The 22,655-nt window shown below is 35.1% G+C and overlaps 1 protein-coding gene across 10 annotated transcripts in view; it reads right to left on the minus strand.

Annotated features, from left to right (window-relative positions):
* SLC4A7 (solute carrier family 4 member 7) overlaps window positions 1-22,655 on the minus strand; it is a 107,620-nt gene that overhangs the window by 25,428 nt on the left and 59,537 nt on the right. For all 10 annotated transcript variants that reach the window (XM_048216139.2, XM_044383346.3, XM_026496884.4 and 7 more), the window contains 9 exons: window positions 20,367-20,482; window positions 18,290-18,447; window positions 16,768-16,855; window positions 16,031-16,177; window positions 12,050-12,159; window positions 9,730-9,904; window positions 6,022-6,155; window positions 4,582-4,827; window positions 1,873-1,978 (listed from right to left, as the gene is read on the minus strand). In XM_048216139.2, coding sequence (XP_048072096.1) covers window positions 1,873-1,978; window positions 4,582-4,827; window positions 6,022-6,155; window positions 9,730-9,904; window positions 12,050-12,159; window positions 16,031-16,177; window positions 16,768-16,855; window positions 18,290-18,447; window positions 20,367-20,482 — 1,280 coding nt within the window. The remainder of the gene's footprint in view (window positions 1-1,872; window positions 1,979-4,581; window positions 4,828-6,021; window positions 6,156-9,729; window positions 9,905-12,049; window positions 12,160-16,030; window positions 16,178-16,767; window positions 16,856-18,289; window positions 18,448-20,366; window positions 20,483-22,655) is intronic.

Here is a 22,655-nt window from a genome sequence, read left to right on the forward strand (position 1 = left end):
TTTCCTTTCGATTCCATATTCCCTTTAGTGAATGCCTCAGAGTGAATAGTAATTCCCAAATAGTTTGTATGCATTCTTGCTGGTCCACGATTTTACTGTCTTTCCTTTACTTTTAAACAAGTCGCTTAAACAAGAAAATTACTACTGTGTCTATTTACAGTGCTGAATAAGAAATAGCTATAGTGATAAATTCAAATCAGGAACAAAAACTGGTTGGCTTTTCTGACTTAACTCAAAACAATGGGATTAAAGCATGGGACTAGGAGCAGTAGAGCAACCATTCAAATAGTATTTCTATTTTCAAAAAATCTTAATTATATGGCATAATATAATGCAATTATAGAAATTTATTGACCTAATTTTCCTTTCGGGGAAAAAGTACTGAAAGGCAACCAGAGATTAACAATGATACATGCCACGAATGTCATTTTTCTCTTACTTATATTCTAATGAGACTCATTTTAAGAAACACAACTCAGGTTTACCAAGAGAAAAATAGTCAAAGTTTCCATTATTCTCGATTTCCAATTGCTGAGATTAGTAATGCTACAAATTTACAAAATGGATCACAAAAATAAAAGCTATAAGTATAAAAAACAGAAACAAAAACCATGGGCCTTTTGAATAACAAGAAAATACACTCAAAAGACCTGTATCTGTAATATCAAGACCTCCTATTCACAATGGAATGAGGTTTTTCTTTTTTTTTTTTTAACAGATCACTTTCATTTGAGCACCTCTATTAACTCGACCTCTTTCGTAGCAAGGCTGGGTTTTTAAATATAAAACAGTCAAGCATTAATCTAAGTTGATCACTGGTACATAATGCTTTAAATCAGCAGTGTCCAACAGAACTTTCTGTGATGACAGAAATGTTCCGTATCTCCACTGTCCAATGTAGCAGGAGAACTGACTGAGCTCTTGAAACATGGCTAGTGCAACTGAGAACTGAACATTTAATTAATTTATTTAACTTAAATTTAAATAGACACATGTGGCCAATGGCTACTGTACCGGACCATACAGACTTAAATTATCAGTGAGATGAAACTGCAGATGGTACCCTTCCAATAATATATTATCCTTAGTGAGAAAATAATGATCTACGATCGCTTGTATGATATAAAAAGCACCAAGAAGCTCAAGAGATCTTGGTTTTAACTGATATTGCTAGAATCACTTTATACCTTAATCCCAAAGCCCAATCTGGGAAGTGCCCTAAAACAGATATTCTAGGGCCAGGACAACATTTCCCAACAGAATACAAGAATATGTGATAGTATTCAGTACACAGTAGGCGCTCATTACATGTTTTTGTCCTGTTTCCTTTCTTGCATGCTTAAGATACACTAGTCTCTACAGACTAGACTGCAGAGTGGACTACTAGACCACAGTTAAACCAAGTTCAGCTTGCCATCGAGGACATTAGGAAAGCACTCATGATCTTCTAAATAAGCTGTTCATGGAGCAGATACACTGATACAGGGAGAGGAGGACAAATGGATGTGGGCTGTTCTGTCAACTCCAGTATATATACTTTGCAACCAAAGTCCTAGCAAACACTTTCTTCGAATTTATCAACCTGCAATCTACCTGGAATTAGAAACCAGAAGTATTTTCACACTTTTTTAATAATTAAATCTTGGAAGTCACATTTAGTCCATTTTTATCCCCCCTACCAGGTTCATTCTTTTAGCCTACACTTTTTACTACATGATACATAACCATGTGACAACTCCTATCTGCACAACACAACACTAAATTCTGAAAACACATCATACCTACTGATCAAGAAGAAAATGAAGGTCTACTCATAAAAAGTTAAAGAACTAGGTTAATATTGCAAAACCCTTTACTTCATCATGTACTCACAGAAACAGTGAGATTCCCCCAGAAAATATCATCTGCTGTTAAATTCTTTTCCTTCCATATTTTTAGAGTTTCATTGCTAGGGTTGGGAGGTTCAACACATACACATCTGAGAAATGAGAACAGGATAAAATTTTAAGGGTCCTGCATTTCATGTTTTATTAAATCAATTTTATTAAATCAATCACACAATGTGGTAGCTTTTTTATTGTTTTGTTAGATCTTATTTATTTATTTGAGAGAGAGAGAGAGCACATATTGGGGGGAGGGGCAAAGGGACAGGGAGAAGCAAACTCCCTGCCACGCAGGGCGCCCAGACATGGGGTTCGATCCAGGACCCTGAGATCAGGACCTGAGCCGAAGGCAGATCCTTAACAGACTGAGCCACCCAGGCTTTTAATTAAATTTTTTTCCAGTGCTGCAATGCATGGAGACTGGAAAGTGAAAACACATCAGAAACAATGGAACAGAACAAGATCTGGCTTATGTAAATAAAACACAATATACAAATATCAACAGAATGATATTTTACAGAATAACTTAATGAAACTTGTTAGATATATCTCTTGGGGAGGGATGCTATTCTCTTCAAAAATATGACAAGATACCACCATGTTTAGCAAGGTCACTCTCTACTAAATCTTACCTTAACCCCCAGGGGAGCTGCTCTGCCTCCCCACCCACACATACACAAGACACAGATTCCCAATAAAGCCATATTCCTACTCATGCTCATCCTTTACTGATCTTAACATTCATTCTTAAAGAAATAAATGAAACATGGTTTTTCATCAGAACTAGGACGGTCATAAGGAGATCAGAGAGTTCAGTTCATATCCATAACTACCTCACCTAAAGAAAAGCTAAAAGCGCACACAAGCGAAGAGATATCTAAATGTGAATTTAAAGAAAAAAAAAAAAGGAAGAAAAAATAATAAAAAATAAAAAGAAGAAATACACAGGAATATTCCCAATTAGATTATGAGCTGTTTTGAGAACAGGCAAGAAGAGGCTGGACTTTGGATGCATTCCATGTTCTATCTTTTACTAGCTGTTTGACTCAAGGCAGGTTTTAACCTCCATGAGACTCAGTTTCTTCATACACCAAAGGAGGTATGATACGAATAATTAAGGCACATGTGGGGGCGCCTGGGTGGTGCAGCGGTTAAGCGTCTGCCTTCGGCTCAGGGCGCGATCCCGGCGTTATGGGATCGAGCCCCACATCAGGCTCCTCCGCTATGAGCCTGCTTCTTCCTCTCCCACTCCCCCTGCTTGTGTTCCCTCTCTCGCTGGCTGTCTCTATCCTGTCGAATAAATAAATAAAAATCTTTAAAAAAAAAAAAATTAAGGCACATGTGATATGAATTACGCAACACTGCTAACACAGAGCCTGCCAATGCTCCCAGGATGTCAGCTGAACACATCGCGATCACATGCGATTACTCGGTTAACCAGAAGCAAGCACTGTTCTGACTGGCTGGCACTAGCTATGAAAGCCATGCTTCGCAAAGGTCAAAGGAATAGGGAGAGAGAAATAAACAAGAATAACACTCAAATAATAAACTAGTTTAAGAGCAAAGAAGATAGCACAAAACAGAGTTGGCATCAGAGTGCCTCTAATCTCCTCAAACAGGTTAATCTCTCATAGAAATTTTCATATCCCTCCCTACTCTGTCCATCAAAGTTGAGCATGCAAGGAACGGATCAAGGGAAGGGGGAGGGATCTGGGGCTTAGTAGGCAGAAGGAGGGAATTGTACCCTTGTTTTTTGGTAACCACTTCCTCCATTAAGTCAGTCAAATGCAGGATCACATTTACACCAAGCATGACTGCTCAAGACAGCAAATACAGGCCTTGATCTACCTAGATACATTTAATTTTAATAACCGACTTGACTTTATTGAATATATTTGCCAACTTTTGTAACTATTATAATTACTTTTCAAATCTTATTTTATTCTAGAGTCTTAAAGTATTTTCAATTCATGATTTTCTTATCACAAAGAAAATACTGCACCAAATAGTATGAGAGTACTGACACTATACTTAAAGTTCAAATAAAAACTATCAGACTTCAAAAATGTTAATGAAAATGCAAAACATGAAAAATGTAAGAAATAGGAGTGCCTGGGTGGCTCAGTCGGTTAAGCGTCTGCCTTCGGCTAAGGGCTTGCACTGGGCTCTCTGCTCAGCGGGGAGCCTGTTTCTCCCTCTCCTTCCTTCTTGTGCTCTCTCTCTCACTTTCTCTCTCTCTAATAAATAAATAAAATCTTAAAAAATATATATGTAATATACATACATATTATATATATTAAAAAAAGAAAAAGAAAAATGTAAGAAATATTACATCCTACATTCAGGACTTGGCTGAAGAATACAAGATCTAATATAATTGCCTGATTCAAATAGCTGGTGATTAGTTACCAAACAACTGAATTTAAATTGATTCAATTCAAACAGAAGACCAGAAATACACACACTTGAATAAGCTGTTTCAGGGAATAAAAATGACTGAGTTTGTTCAACGGTATTGATGTTCATGGAGTGCTCTGGTAAAATCTCATCTGGAACAAACAAGTCAACCTCCATATGGCTAGCGGGGTAGTTACAGCTAGATATAAATGAGCATCGCGATGCAAAAAATTCATCTTTGTTTGGCTCAGACATCTCTGTAAAAATACATTTTAACAATGGGGAAAACGGAAACACTTACGAGTAGTGGGTCAGTTCATCTAAATTGTTGTGCATATTAAATGCATATATTTCTCCTAAATGAAAGAGCTTCTCCAAAGCCTCGTAGATGAATATGATGCAAATCAGAGCCGCAAAAGCCTCCTCTGTGAATCGAGTAATATAACACACAAGGCTGCTCGCGTCTGTTGCAACCAAAACAATGCACAAGAAAGAAGTCCACAGACCAATACTGGTTCTTAAAGACAGATAGGAAAGCTGATAATCTCTGTTTAGGGAAAAAATGTGAACATGATCAACATACACACGTGGCAACGTATATCTTTAATTAAAATCTCCTAACAGACAATAAAAAGAGTATAAAAACATAAGAGTCCTAAAAAGAGCAAATTACAGGATAACAATAATAACTAAAGAAAGCTCTCTGTATGTTTCTGCTGTAACTGAAGATAACAGAATTATAATGGTTACATTTTACTCACATAAAAGATTCACACTGAAAGTCTACCAGGCAATTAATATTTCAAAAACAAAGACCTCACTTTGAAATCAGTTCTGAGGAGTAAACGACAGAGGTACATTCTACAGAACTGGATGTGACTCTCTGAAGACCCAGAAGCTCTATGTCAACATGGTAACCACACCCCTGTCCCCTCCATTGCCACCAATACCATCCCCCTTGCCGCCAGTATCATCACAGAAAGTGACTTCATTTTTTAAATTCCATGGCAAGTAAGAAATTACTTTAAGACCTCAGGGTCCAGAACACTTCAGGTCCCTGCATTCTCCCCTAGTCTATGCAGCTAGCATGCCAGACTGGAATCAGAATCAGCTTGTTCAGTGAAGAAAGAATCAGAACAAGATGAGTTAGACGAAGCAAATATTTAATAGGATCAAGTTGTTTCAGGCTAAAATATTCAACTACATTTATCTCACCAAAGGAATAGTACTGGCCATGTCAAATCCCAGGTCTACCAGCTACCGTACCCTGGGCTGATTCCCACTGTGAACAACCCTGCCCCTGGAAACGGACACCTCTCACAGACAGCTACAGTTCCTTCTGGTAAACAGGCCTGACTGATCAAGTCAGCCGGAGCCTCCAAGATTTGCCTCTTTTTAAAATTCTTTTATAAGACCAACATACCAACTAATCAACAATTAGATTAACACCTTCTTAGTGGGTTGAAATTTTTTTGAACAAAGGATTTTTACTGCCCAAGTGATTTGTTGACCAGGACTCAAATCCACTGATTTTATACTCAAGGTGACTGGGATAGGCATGTTGGGAAGGGGCCAGAGTACGGTCAACCACATGGTAGCCCCGAAATACTGAAAATATATTTATTGATCAGATCCTCTTTTTCAGCTACTAAATACACAATGAACTTTTAACTAAAGTGAATAAACAACATAATTATACACATATGTAAACACATGTGATAAGTAAATAACAATTACATACCTGCAGAATTTAAATAAAATTTTTTCAAACACTAAAACTGGACCTGTGCTCCCCAATATTGTTAGAGGTTGCCCAGCAAACAACGAGTAGGCAATCCCAGTTAATGATGCTCCAAAAAGAGACTCTATTGCACTCTGTTTAAGGAAAAAAGAAATGAATAGAAGTAATACATCATAAACGTATCTCTATTCTACTAAAATACACGTAAAATATCTGGAAAGTAAAAATACTAATCAAGTAGTTAAAAATATAAAGCAGATACAACTTTTAAGTCAAATTTAAATTTTAAATATGGGAAATTACAAAAACATTTTAAATACATATGGAAAATTGCTTTGTTTTCATATTAAAAGTAAACTTGTACAATCAACCTTTATTCAAAACACAGTATTGTGGGAAGCCAGGAGGGAGGAGTAAGTGGAAGAGAGACATAGAGATTTTTAACTCTATCTATAGGTATTTTATTTCTTAAGCTTGTGGGGAGTACAAAAATGTTTGTTATTTTGGATGTTTTTGCTATGCCTGAAATAGTTCACTTAAAAAAAAAACAGAAAACATATTAAATATTCCATATGGTTTATGCAAAAAAAGTTTTTCAAATAAATAAGTCAGAAATTAACAAATGATGCTATCATTCTCAAAATGATTTCTAAAGAGCAATTTGCCACACATTTTAAAGAAATCAATCTTATATGATGGGCTTAACCAAAGATATCAAAAATAAAATGCTTTTACCCTAAAATAGATGGAAAATTTCTTTAAAAAAATCATAGCAACCATTAAACGAAGAAGTACCTTACTATTAAAGCTTGGTAAAAAAAGATAAAATAAGAAAATGAAAGACTCAGGAGAGTTTAAATCAAAGCTAGTATGCCGATTCTGTACCACTACCAATATTACATTCTAACTGATTAGGTTAATAGACAGTAAGGGGTATATGCTATGCCACTAGACAGAGGGGAGGGATCAGAAAGAGAAGAGCAGTTTGCCATTTATAAACATCAAGGTCAACTGGAAGGCACTATCAATAAAGGAAAAGCCCACCACTGGTAAAGGCAAGGCAAGGAAAACAAGCTGGGGAGAAACACCCCTCCTAGACCTGGCGGACAGCACAGCAGCAGGCAAGAGCAGGGCTTCAGAACCAGATTTGAGCAGAAGACCCATTACTACTAGACGTTAAGCCGCAGCCGTATCTCAAACTTTTCAAGCCCAACCTTTCTCATTTTTAAATAGGAGTGACCATAGCCAGGATGACTTAATGAAGCTGTGGTTGTGAAAACACCTAGCAAGCCTACAGGCTGCCATACAGAATGCACTCAATAAATGGCAGTAAATCTCATCGTCAGCAATAACATCTCCCAAAATCAAAATCACAAAAGTAATAGTATGCAGTAAAAGCATTACTCAACTACTACTATAAAAATAGGATCAAACTCACATATATTTGGCAAAATGAAGTGTCCATATTAACTGCTAAACCATTATAAAACCCTTAGTTCAATTAGAATATGCATAACTTAGGAATGAATTTAAGCAGAGCTCAAGTCAAAGAAAAAAATGTCTAAATGGTATCTAGACACAGAAAGCAAAAAATTCAGAAGAGAAGCAAGGAGATGGCAAATAAATGCTAACGGGGGGGGGGGGGGGCAAATAGGCACAAAATTACAGTTTCCCTTCCCAACATCATGTTGAAAAGGCAGAACCTGCCAGATGAAGACCTTCCCTTCACCACTCTGCCACTCCTCTCCCCACCCCTTACTGGCACATTTACTAGTTCCTTTATCCAGATCTAGTCTTTTTCCAATTTCTCAACTGTTTTTATGTTCATTCCCAAACTGAAAGGTATCTCTCCCTAAAGAAATCACAGCCCCACCACACTGCCTTCCCCTCGTCACATTCAGAAGTTTCCACTGTACCCATCAGAAGCCCTACCAGTGTCTTCCCCATACGCCTCTCCACTGCATGGCACTGACCAATCCATGCTCATCTTTCCTCTTTCTCAAAGCCTCTAATTTTGGTTTTTGCAAAATTACATCATCCTGATTCCTCTTCTGAAGTTCTGACGGTGCCTGTGTCTAATCTGCCGAGCCATTTTCCTCCTCATTCTCATCTTCCTCTAGTCCACAAATATAACTTCCCACTTTTTCCCTCTTTAGTCACTATAAATTCTCTCCCTCGTTAACCTCATCTACTCCCAACCTTTATTCTTCCTCCTTACCACTCCACAAACTCTGGAACTGTACCTCCTACCTGAGGCTCCAATAAAGCACCTGAAAACAAATGCATCATCTCTGTATCACCTTCCTCCGTAATGCTCCTGATTTCTCTATTTCTGGTACTTCGGCTGCCACAGCTCTTCCTTGATCTCACTCATGTGTCGCACAGCACACCATGACGTATTACCTATGTATACACTGTCTTATCTTTTTCTCTTAGGTTAGGATCCTTGAGGACAGAAGACACATGCTCATCTTACACCTGTCTATATTCCTCCAATGCCTAAAGCACTACCACATGCACGTGGTATTAAGTAGCAGGATGAGAAGGGCAGGCAGTGCAAGACAGTCCAAAAGCAAGCAGCATTTCCACGATGGTAACAGATAAGCCACATCTCCAGGGGGACCAGCAGAGTTACATTTACAGTTTGAGACAGCACATAAAAGCACCTTACTAAAAATAGATTCCCTTGATACAATGATTGCAGAATAAGGTAAAAGAATCTAAAAAAACAAAAATAAATTGAGTTTCAAAGGAAATTTCAGTTGGTAAGTTTGTCTCATGTTCAGCTCATGAAGTACTTTAAGTGAATAATTATCATTACTTAGCTTTTGGTTATTTTTTAAACCTTTTCTCTGTAAAAAATGAATTTCCTCCCAAGAGTAAATATAATTAAATAAAATACATTCAAGAATTACAAATCATCTTATTTAAATGGCATTAAAATATATGTAAACAAAAAAAAAGTCTTTCAAGATTTTACAAAGCACTGGATACTCTGTTACCACGCCTCCCACAGCCCCTTATACATCATTACCAAGAACAAAAAATCATAAAAACTTTCATTTTAGTCATATCAAAATATGGATGCAGTTTTCAGTTATACTTTCTAATTAAAACGTTATCTACCTTATACAAATTTAATAACAGCAAAATAAACGACACTAAAAATCTACCATTCGTCTACAACTTCCAAAGTCTAGTTGTTGAGTCAGGGCCTACCCACCAGGGCCGATGAGTTAATATTAATCACATGGCTCTAACTAATCCTATGATACCTTACAGGATATCAAGTAGCACCATTGATAAATTCCCCCACCCAGGACCCACCCAGCATCGGTTCAATTTGTCTCCCACCACCAACCCTTCCCCACTCCCCACAACAAAGACAATAAAAGCCTTTTACTCAATTTATAAAACCATTCATCCAGCAAGCCAGGATAAACTTTTTTTTTCTTTTCTTTTTTTTCTTCTCTTTTTCTTTTCTTTTTCTTTTTTTTTTCTTTTTACCTCAACTGTGCATCTTCTCCTGCTCAAATGGCTTCCCCATGTTTTCCATAGCAATTACCTTTGGGGGAAGTCTGCTTTGGGACAGGTTAATCATGCTGTGGGTAGACTCTTCAAATAAAAGTATGAATAGTGAGACAAATGCATACAGACACTTGCCTCTGAAGAGCTAAGAGCCTGGCCACTACCAATCTTTGTACTCACTATTCTGCCTTCTGTAGCTTCTCCAAGCAGCCCTCCAAAAGTGATTACAGGAGACATACAGGCACAGTATAGGAAAAGAATCGAGGCCAGGCACTGTAGACTTAATGCATCCTTGAAGTCACTCAAGAAAAAAGGTGTTTTCCTTTTGATGTCAAGTATCAAACCACCAAAAAGCCTAAATAGGTGAGATGAAACTCGTCAAACTGTACACTAGAGGATTCTAGCTAGTTCAAACTAAAACTATGGGCTACATAAAACTGCTGCTGCCTAGTGTTTCGTCAAAAAAAATTAATATCCTATTTAAATCATGATATAAATTATAGAAGATACACTCATTTAGTCTAATCTACTGATAGAGGAAAGACAGATCTCATTAAGTTAAAAGACACATAAACATCTGTATTTTATGGACTATATATTGAGAAGACTGCAGGCAAATGATTTTATATGAGTAAATGTAATTTCAGACACAAATGTACAAGAAAATATACAATAAAAATAAATAAGACCTAAGACTCCATTCAGGAAAATGTGCATTACCAATTCTATCAATTATTATCTACATTATAAATCTTAAAGTGTCAGAAATATCAGGAAGGCAATTATAATATAATTCGTAAGTCCCCAAATACTCATTAATATGAATATACTATGTTGTGCTTAGACTCAGTCAGCAATGATTTAAATAATTTAATGACTTTTAAAATTAGTACTTCAATTACATAAATATTTCTTGTCCAATAGAAAAGCCTAAAAACTACTCCAGTGCATTTAATTTACTAAATATGTACTTAAGCTCATGTGCATATTAATAAAACTAAGAGGTTTTAATTAGGAAACTTAAAATCTATATTTGCACATCAAGGCCGTATCATTTCAATTTTTTTCTTTTTAATCAGACTCTTGGATACATCTAACATAAGCTCTGGGAGGGGAAGGGACTTTTTCTTGTTCACTGCCTTTATCACCAGTGTCTAGAACACTGTCTAAGACAAAGTAGGTACTCAGTAAATACTAGTAACAAATCAATAATTCAAAAAAGTTTCATGACTCATAAAACATACAATCACTCTATAGAAAATACTGTAGAAACTACACCAAAAAGTTAATCTTGTGCTTTAAAATGCTTTTGGATGTTTCAAGATTTACCATTCTACCTTTTTTTAAAGTTAACACTGAAATAAATACCAAACACACATTGACAAGTTTAAGTTACTCCATAAATAATCTGACAGCAAGGGAAATCAACTTGCAATAAAAAAGGTGCCAATGATAATCTAGAAAATGAAACTGCCTCATCAAGTCAACAACTGATTAATAGTTTACAGAGGCTCTCTTGTGACCATGAAATCAATGGGAGCCTGACTTGGTATTTCTCAGTCACTAAGAAATAGCACTAACAGCTAGTATTAGACCACCACCTTTTGCACCAGGGCAGTCTTATTCTCTATGACAGTCACAGAGACTATAACATATTAGGCAATGAATAAACTGTGAGTTTAAGTTTATCTAAATTTTATATTCAGTATGCCACCTGTTATTTTTCTTCTATATAGTATTCTTTAGTCATGTCATCGATACCCCTAATAATATGTCTGTATAAAATAACCCGATTTGCTAAACAAATATTTAAGATTCAAAATCTATTCCGTTCACAGCAACCACCAGTGGATAACAGTATCAATATCCACATGCTTTACTACAGTACGGAAATACTGTAACATTTCTCTACTTCTACAAAATATTTTAAGACAATATTTCTATATTTATACAAAAATTAACATCTTCAACAGTTTTTCTAACTAGGTTTCTAGAGCTCATTACCATGATTTAATTATGCTTCACCGTCTAATTTTATATTATCTCATGATATAATGCTCATTTAAGAGTTTTAATTTCAGGCACACACACAAAAAATATCCGTTACAATTCCTCTCGTTCCCATAATTCTCTATCTTCATATGGAGAATTTTAATAGCACTCCATACCTTCTTCAAGAACCTTCTGTATAGGTAATGTAAATTACCCTATATACTATGTAACTGCTTGATATTCCTAATGTCTGATCCAAAAATTATTTCACTTTAAATTAAAGCCAAACACAAAATCCAAGTATATACTAGTAAAATTATTTTAAAATGCGTAATTTTCCTTAATATCATACACTTACAAAATAATGCACTTTTTAAAAAAAACACTATAGAAGATTAACTTCCATACATTTCAAAAAAAAAAAAAAAAAAGACTGTTTCTGCCTTCTTCATCAAATCAACCCTTAGTCCCCCAAAAGCTCCCACACTGAAACTGTATTTGTACCCACCGTCCAGTCCTCTGGAGCTCAGGCCCAGCATGATGATCGGCCTCTTTAGGAGTATCACCCCCCGAGCTGGGGGCAGATCCATTGGGAAATACAGGAATCTTTCTCTTTTCCTGCATTTTACAAAAAACATATTTTCAGAATTCTGTTTTAAAAAAGCTAAGAGGGTACCCTTGAATTAGAGGGAACAGGAGATCTTATACTGATTATATAACTAATCAGTGCTCCTAGAAAAAATGCTTCCTAATATAAACTTCCACTTTAAATAAATTGCACTTTAGAATAGTGCCTAATATTTGTCTCTATTAGTATTTTAAGCTTATGATTGGCTTTTTGTATTTTGTATTCTAATATCATATATTCTAATACCAAAAATAAAACACATTCATACACACCATTTCAAATTATGAATCAGCAACAGGAAAATAAATATCCAATAAAACGTCTCTCCAACCAGAATATTTAAAATATTGTTCATGCTAACTAATGAAAAGTATACTTTACATTAATAAAAAAAAGTAAATGCCATTTTTCTTTTACCAAACTACTTCCCTGACGACATAAGTAGTATAAGAGTTATCTGTTAAACACATTTTCATAAAAATAAATTTCCCATTAAATTTTATTACTAATTCAAGATTCTCATGATAAAGGATGTCCCCGCTCCCCCCCTCCACTTGAAGATAAAGGAGCTACCTTTTAATTTGTTTCTTCCAGAGGTCAAATGTTGTATGTGACACAGGAAGCAAGAGGAAAGGAGACAGAAAGAGAAAGGAGAGAGAGAAAGGTAGGGGAGGGGTGTTCATCCCAGGATATCCCCTGGGTCAAAAGCTCTGGGTGAACTACAAACTTACACTACTTGGTTCACATGTTCAATATTTATAGAGTAGCAAGACTTCTCTATAATCATAAGATTACCATGTGAAAGTATAAGAACTAAAACTAACTTATATCTTAGCTCAAAGGGGAAAGAGAGAACAATATTACAGAATTACTAAAAAAAAAAAAATAGAAAATATTACATATCACAATCTATGGAATACGGCAAAAGCATCATTCAAGAAAATTAAGCACTTATATTAAGAAAAACAAAAAGATAAAAATGAATGAATTAAATATCTAACTCAGGAAATGTGAAAACAAAATTGTTTCGTGAAGTAAATGGAATGAAATAAAACAGCTAAAAGCAGAAACTGAGTCACAAAGCAAAACACTTTTTAAAAAAAGGAAAACTGAAATAAGTTGTAAAAGCTGCTCTATTTGAAAAAATATGATAAACCATTAGCTAATACTCAGCAAAAGATACGCCAAGGAGGCAACTTCAAACTGAGGGAAATTTTCTAGACACACACACACACACAAACACACACACACTATACTGTACAACACTATGCAAATAAGTTAAAAAAAACCTTGATGAAACGGGTAATACATGAAGAATACGTAACTTCCCAAAATTGACACCAGAAAAACAGGAAATAGGTAATTTTCTAGGAAAACTTAATACTGACCCCGGAAGAAAGAGAAAGCACACACAAGCCAATCACCACAGAAGAAATAAGCACCTTGCTGAAGCCCACCATACAACCAAAGACTCAGATTCAGAAACTTTTACAAAGGACTTCTTCCAAACTTTTAGAACCAAATCATTCCAAGCCATTTAAGGTTTTAAAAGCACAAGGAAAAGAAAATTTACAAATTTGCTTTTATGAAACAAATATAACAAAGATATCAAAGTGTGAAGACAACACAAAACACTACAGACCAATCTACTTATACTGATGTGAACAACTCAAATAAAATATTAGACAGAGACAACCAGCATTCTGAAGCTGAATCAGGGCTTACCCTATCAACACAAGAGTGTTTTCATATTATATAATCCATTAGTATGGTTAACCACAAATAATCGATAAAATTCATACGAACATCTCCAGAGATGCTAACAAGGCATTTGAAAAAATTTAACATCTACTTTTATTAAAAACTTCAATGAAACAAAAATTAGGATACTTTCTTAGCATGATGAAAACATACATTTTGGCCCCCAATGTCAGTGACATAATGAGAGAAACACTAAGGACACGGACTACAGTTCAGAACAAATTAAGAAATGCCCATTTAGGAGAGCCTAGATGGCTCAATCAGTTAAGCTCTGGGTTTTGGCTCAGGTCATGGTCTCAGTGTCATGAAATCAAGCAGAGTCTGCTTGAGATTTTCTCTCTCCCTCTCCTGCTGCCCCTCCCCAACTCTGCTCACATGCACATATGAGTGTTCTCTGTCTCTCCATAAATAAATAAATTTAAAAAAAGAAAAGAAAAGAAATGCCCATTTAAAGTCAACTACCACTTAACATTACTAGAGTTTCAGTCAGTACAATTAGACAACAGAAAATGTATTAGAGCTGAAGAATGAGAAAAGAAGGGATGAAAATATCTTACTGCAGATGATATGACCAAAAAACTATTACATACAATGAAAGAACTAAGGGAGGAGGATAAAAAAGAAATATATAGTAACAAACAGCCTTCATATATAAAAGTAACAAACTGATGACATAATGGAACAGAACCCTCATTTACAATAGAGACAGTAAAGACAAAATGCTTATGAATACACTCACCAAGAAGTGGGTAAAGCATAGATAAGGAGAACTTTATTGCATTCCTTAAGGACACAAGAACTAACTTGAAATAGGAAAACAAGTGGGGGAAAACATACCATGTTCTTGAATGATTCAATGTGACAAAGATGTCAATTCTCCCTCAGTTCATTTACAAATTTCTCTGCCATCACAATTTTTGAAAAATCAGGTTTTATTTCTGGAAATTAAAAGCTGATTTTAAAGCTTACATAGAAAAATAAATATGAAAAGACAGCCAAGAAAATTCAGAAAAGCAAGAGTAATAGACAGGGAATCTAGACCTAGTGGATACTAAAATATGCTAAAAGCCTCAGAAATTAAAGTGTGGGATTGGTCCATGAATAGACAGCCCAATGGAAAAGAAATTCCAAAAACAGACCTGAATGCAAATGGAAATTTAGAAAATGTAAGGTAGCAACATTTCACACTTGACTTTTTAATAAACTGGGACAAAAAGGCAGCAATTTAGATAAAAGACAAAGCTGGATGCATACTCCACATAATACACCATAATAAATTCCAAAGGATCAACAAATGATTTCAATGTTAAGAAAAGGTATGGGGAGGGGCGGGAATGAAATAACCAGGAATATTCAACCTCACTAATTACATAAATGTAAATTAAAATCACTTTAAAATACCTGACATAGTAGGATAAAGATATCTAGCAGACTGACAAGTATCTGAAAGTCTGACAACACACTGTTAGTGAAGCTGTAGGGAAAGAGGCAGTCGTCACTGTGGGAGTCCAGAACAGTGCAACCCAGTAAGAAGGGATTCTGGTAATATCTACCAAAATTGTAAGTAAGTTCCCATGTGAGCCAGCAATCCTATTTCTGGGAATCCACCTTACAGATACACCTGCACAAGACTAAATTAGCATATCGATATTGTGATACGCTTTGTAAAAGCAAAAGACTGAGCCCAGGAATAGCACAAACTACAGGCTATCCATAAGTGACACATAACAAAACTGAGAAAATAAATATTTCTCTGATATCTTATGATCAAATCTCCAGGATATACTACCCTGAAAAAAGCAAGGTGCAGAACAGTACGGGTAGTATGTTAACTTCTGGTAAGAAAGAGGAAGAAATAGGACTATATTCATATTTCCTTGTACTGAATGAAAATTAGAAGGACACAAGCTAGTAACAAATGGTCCTCTCACAGGAGGTGGGTATAGGGGTAAGAGGGTAAATGGAATATGGCAGGGGTGCACCTTCTCTGAGGGTACCTTTTTATATATAGTTTCGATTTTTGAACCATAAAAATATATAACCTATTCAAAAATATTTTAACTAAGGAAAAGTAATTCATAGAATTGTGTGGATTCTTACCTGAGAAGGAACACTTTTTGGTGGCTCTATGCGTATAGAAGGATCCCACTCTCCTGGAGGTAGGACAGTTACTTGATCTAAAAATTCATCAATTCCAGATAAGAGGTCATTTCTGTCTTTTGCTTTATAGGCTACATCATGAAAAATCTACAAAAAAAAAAAAAAATGAGTAAAAGGATCTTAAAGCTGAAAGAAAATTCTACACATAGTAAATCCACCTTAGATACTATAAATAAGTCTAACACCTGATTACGAAGCTCTGCCCCAAAGAGAGACAGAAGTCCTGGTCAATACAGGCCATGTTCGGTGAAAAGGTTCAAAAAAGGAAGAGAGAAATTATGGAGAAAAAAAAGCAGGAAGGGGGAAAAGACGAAATCCTGAACAAAACCGAAAGAAATGATATCCTGAAATCCAGCATGGAGAAAATTTCAAAATTTCAAGGTGGTCAATAATTTCAAATATGGGGGGTGAAAAAACACCAAAAAGCATCCACTGATCTTGACAGAAAGGTCTTAAAGATCTTACCAAAGGCAAATGGCTGAAGAGGGAATAAGATAAAACAGTACAGACAGCAAGGACAATTTCGTAAGCTTCACTATGAAAAAAAAAGAAAACTATAATATGTATGTTTCACAATCAGTGTCTGCTTGAAAAGGATTTGAAATTCCACTTCTAAGAAATTTTATAATATGATATACTTCATAATCAGTATCTACCTCACGGGGTATTTTAATTACCTCATCTGTCATGAGAGTGGCTATTGATCTTCCAATTTCATGGTACTGTGGTGCCTTGCCTGCCGGACCCAGTAACAGAAACAAAAACCTAAAGAAACATTAAAATACACAGACTTAAATATAAACAACATGCACAGAAAGATCTAGGCAATCATAAAGAAATCATTCAAATGTAAACACAGAAACAACATTCAGACCTCTTTTCCACCCCCACACCAATCCCTGAGAAAAAGATGACATTCTACTCATAGTAAACCAGACCACAAAACTAAGCAAGGCATTCATAATTATAATTAACTTTCTACCAAGTTATTGCTCCCCATCTTCTTTAGGGTAAAAAAGTAATTAAATAACTGTTTCACATTAAAAGTTCCCATTTTCTTTACCCTTTTAGAATCTGAATAAACCATTTTACCTAATCAGTATTGATGGAAAAGATAAATTAGTAAATAAAGGAAACACCAATCTCATTAAATACTTATAAGGAAGGTTTGCCTAATAAAATAGTTCAGAGTGTACACAAAAAAATTCACAATCCCCCAAACTATGGTCTGGATAAAGACTCTACTGTGATAAATAAGGAACTATGGAAGGAAAAAGAACTGTTTTATTTATAACTCCACAAATTTAACATCAAACCTCATATTATTTTATTTTTTTAATTTATTTCTAAACGACTAAATAAGTAGTTAACTTCGTACTAAGTTATATCCTCATTAACATTACAGTAAGATATTAATATTCACACCCAAATCAGAAGTATTCATCTTCTTGTTTTATGAGAATTTAAGTGTGCATCTATGGAATTATTTTTCTCACTTATCTTAATACTACACCATTAATGTAACTCAGGAAAACATACTAAAAATAGGCACATATACTCCAAGTTGCAATTAATTCTTCATCTTTACTATTATAAAAATAATTTTTTTAGTATTCTTAAAATTATTCTTATTTACAATTAAGTTTATACAGTCAATAGCTAACAGATTATCCTTTATAACACAACTTGCTAATTCTTATGAATATTACTCCATTTATTTTTTACTTACATATATTGAACAGAAAGTTTTGGTCAGGTAAGAACAAAGCATTTTGCCTAATTCAGAGGCATTTTAATTTTATTACATTTAAACCCTATGAAATAATCATATCCTCAGTACATAATTGAAGCTTAGAAAATTTAAGTCAGGCTTGACTCTCCCAGAAAAAGTGCCCCAGCAAGGATTCAACTCCATTCTGACTCCACAGAACATAATATGACTAAAATGATGCACCATCTTTTAAACCAAAGCTCCTAAAACACCCAACCTCTTATAAAGGTACAAATGCTAAGTTTTGTTTTAAAGGATGCTTTCTTTTTGTTTTTGTTTTAATTCCAGAAAGAAAGATAACTCTTTTATGCTCTACTAGTCAAAGCATTCAGTGCACTGACAATATTAACAATGCTCCTTCTAATCAATAGATAAAATTTTTTTAATTTTGGGCATGCTGAGAATGTTAACCGGAACTAAGTCTTTACCTCGTAGGAACAGGGACCTCAGTCAACCCTGAGAGGAGAACGGCAGGAGCCAGTCTCACAAATGCAATGATAGGTCTTTCCAAAAAATCTACTTCTCCCACCAGAACATTGGATGCCTCGGCTCCCGAAGGAATTTTTCTCATGAAATTCATATCAACCTATTGACAAATAAATAATAATTAAATCAAATTAGCATGGTATTTATAAGTCTATTTAGAGGGAAAGAGGAAAGAAAAACTGCTTGTAAGCTACTATTTGCTAATCAAAACCGGTGATCTAATGGATGTAAAAACACCAAAATTCTCACGCATATGAAGAATGGAGTAGACAAATACAAAAAAAAGCAAGCAAAACACATCTATCAAACAATGCTCCCAACCGTTTTCTCTTTACTATTTCAGAGATCTAAATTACCGAACATACAAACTAGAGAAAATTTTCAGTGACTATAGCGCTATTCATTAAGAACTATTCAGGACAAAAATATATTCACAAACTAACAATGGTTCATGAAATTATACACAGTGCTAACAATTATTCGTTTCATGATTATTTTTGTTTAATGTTAGAAATGAATTAGCCCCTTTATATTTTACATATACTTTTATAAGTCCTTTTTATTTAAAGAGCTCTGTGTATTCCCTGGTATTTTCATTAGGTTGCAAAAAATTGTTATTTTTATTTAACACTAAAGTAAATAGCCATCATTGGCACAGACATAGGATGTAGTGCTATAAAATCAAATTTAGTAGTCTGTGTATAATTACAAAGAAAAGGTTATAAACATAATATCAAAGTATGGGAACTTCATTTATATGCAGTTTCACACAAGTCACTAAACAACCACTTACAGGGCTATCTATTAACAATAAAACCAGCACTTACAGCGGGCCTCTTGAGTCCCACACCCAGTGTGCCACAACTACAGTGCCAGGAGGCAGACTCCTGCCCAACAGGAGACAAGGAGGTGTACACAAGGATAGGCCAAGTAAAAAAAAGTGAAACTGTGACAGAGGAACAAAAGTAAACGGCATCTGCCATGTCTAGAGGAGATCTATAATGTCAAGTACAGTTATCCATTTAACAAGAATAAGCTGCAGTATGGTACCTGAACACTTTCCACTCATCTGAAATAACAGAAGTACCAAGAAAAATATGGTCAAGTTAAAATAGAAGAATTAAAAATACTTTTATAATTTTAGAGCAAGAAGCTCCAGCAAAGCTATACTGCAAATCATTTACACTCCTTTTCTGTAAAATGTGATTTATAGATTTTATACCATAAAAGGCTTAAGAAAAAGGAATCTTACTTGAAATAGTGACATTTAATGACAAGTCTTAAATTGGATACGTTAAAATAGAGTCTCGTACAGCAAACTAATACCACCAAAAAGTTACAAGAGCCACACAGAATCCACTATTCAGAAGTAGTACTCATAAAGTATGCTTTAAATTCAATTGCAATTTGAACTTAAGAGTTTTTTATCCAATTCTTTTGAAATTTCAAAGTTTTCTATTTTTATTTCACCCAAATACTCATCTACCAAAATAAAAAGCCACAGTTGAGACTGGTGAGTTGTGTTTAAATCCATGCCTTTACCTACCCATGGGGAAACACCGATATGTTTCCCAGAGACAGTCCAGAAAGTACTGACACCGTAAGACAGTAATTCTGGGATCTTATTACAGCCAAGAAAAGGCTGAATCACCAGTGCTGTAACATCACTCCCAGAATTAATCTTTCTGGTGGTAGTAGCTCCAGAACAAATGACTGTAATTCAAAAGGTACTGAAGTTTCATGATATCTATGGGTAGGTATAGACGGAAATACCATATTATTCACATATTCTTTTGTCAAAATTCCTGAAACTAGTAAGATATAAAGATATTCAAATGCTCTTAGACTGTTACCTTTCTCATAATTTCTGACCTTAAATTATATATCACAAGTACCACATGCAAGCTTGTAAGCACCCATCTATTAAAAAATTATTATGATCAGTGCTAATAAAGTCACATTGCTAGTGATTTTCTCAGTAAGAATGATGATGAAAATTACAGCAAATGACAGAATTACCTTGCTGAAGTCAACAGTACTATTTTCTCTGCTTCCTCCACCTCCATTACCTTTAATTTCTCCACTTTTACTATTGTCCAAGTTTCCAGGTGCAGACTGTGGAGAGGCCAAAATACCTGTATTTAAGAACCAAAATATTCCAAATTAATAAGGAGAAAATTCACTTTGTAAACTGACTCTGCTCATCCTGAAAGTGGTAATTTATTAAAAGCAAATGTGCAAGGTTAAAAAAAAAAAAAAAAAGTGCCAGGTGTTAGTATCATACCAGCAAGACTAGAATGACATTTTAAGCAATAATGAAGCTGTATATTTTAACATGTAAAATAATATAATTGGAATTTACGAACACAGTGGCCTTTTGCAAAAGGAAGGGAAAAAAGTGAGTAGGTGAAGAACATAGAAGATGGAAGACCTGAGTCTGATTACACCACTACAAATACTCAGGGAATGCACTTTCAATGCATATAACACACATGCCAGCTGCAGAGCTTAATGATGCCAAACTACACTTGGCATACTTACGTCAGTAACAATATTTATTTTCTGATAAACCCTAAATGCAACTCAGAAAATCCAAGAGCTCCATCAACTAACTGTAGGTTAAATTTATCATAATCTTCCATCATAAGATTCCTCAAGAATTTCATTTCTCTTGGGTAGTATTTACGTGCTGCCTACGGCCATTATTCCTAAGAGGTACAACTTGAAAATATAATAGCAATGTGTTTACAATATAAATACAAAGAGCATTTTATAATCAAACACATCTGTGTTGAAATAAGCACTCTCTGCCACTTTGCAGCCATGTGACTTTAACTCACTCAACCTAAAAGACTCAGACAAACCTGTAAAATTAGCTTGTTTAGATAACAAATGATAGATATACGTTCTATCGTTAGTATGCTCATTTCAAGTGACATTCAGCAGCAATATTTCACAATAAAATAACCTAAAAATAACCTGTAGCCTGTGACCAATTGTTATCACTATGAAGTTTGCAAAAAGTTCAAGTCTCAATGTTTATAAAGTACCTAACACAGATTTCTACCATTAAATGTATCTCATTTTTTCAAAACACCCAGGATATTCTAGTTCAAGAATATAGATTACTATTGCCCCAAACACTGAGCATAAGAGAAAAAGTGCGAGGCTGAACTACAACAAACTTGACTTTGAGTTTTAACTCTGCCACTCACAACAGTCTAGCTACCTACAGAAATTCAATTAAGCAGTTTGTGCCTAAATTCTATAAACTTTAAAGTTAATACTGGTAAAGTTCCTGAATTTTAAGCACATCAGATATATCTGATGCATCAGAGGGAATTTTCCTTTTTCTAGAACACAGTATAACTAATAACTGAAACTAAGTCATTTGGGTTTACTGCTTAAACTCAATGACCAAAGACCTTTGTGATAGTCCCTTCTCTTGTTAAATACCTAAAACAGGATGTTACCATGACCCAAAAACCTAAGTATAAAAAACATATGTAAACTGTTGGGGTGGCCGGCTGGCTTGGTCAGCGGAGCATGCAACTCCTGATCTTGGAGTTGTGGGTTCGAGCTCCACACTGGGTTTGGATTACTTAAAAATAAAATCGGGGCGCCTGGGTGGCACAGCGGTTAAGCGTCTGCCTTCGGCTCAGGGCGTGATCCTGGCGTTGCGGGATCGAGCCCCACATCAGGCTCCTCCGCTATGAGCCTGCTTCTTCCTCTCCCACTCCCCCTGCTTGTGTTCCCTCTCTCGCTGTCTCTATCTCTGTCGAATAAATAAATAAAATCTTTAAAAAAATAAAAAAATAAATAAAATCATAATTAAAAAAAAAAAGCATACACAAACTACCTAGCTACATGCTCTGGAAGCATTAAACAATTCTGAAATAAAAACTATGTGCTAAAACTTATCTCATTTCTCACCACCTTAGCTTAGCAGAGCAGTTACTATGATTCATCTTCTTTGACCTTTCTCTCTAAACTTCCAGAATAGTCCATTCCTTTATTAAAATAATTGCCCAAGGGGTGGGGGGAGAAGGCCAACCAGTATTTTTCAGTGGCTTCCACTGACTTCCACACAAGAAAATGAAGAATATCATTAAGGCCTTGGTGTCAACTGCAAGTGACCATCAATACATCTTTTTCTAACTACTAAATGTATTCAATCCGCAGATGTATAATCAAAAGAATACAAACGTAATTTCCCAGAACAGCCTCAGCCACCAAACTTTGGAGAAAAGAGTAGAATGAAGACTATGGGGGAAATGTAAGGACATAGTGGGAGTTGGAAGAAGAAAT

Source organism: Ursus arctos, unplaced genomic scaffold, assembly GCF_023065955.2.
Source record: "Ursus arctos isolate Adak ecotype North America unplaced genomic scaffold, UrsArc2.0 scaffold_20, whole genome shotgun sequence".
Classification (NCBI taxonomy): domain Eukaryota; kingdom Metazoa; phylum Chordata; class Mammalia; order Carnivora; family Ursidae; genus Ursus; species Ursus arctos.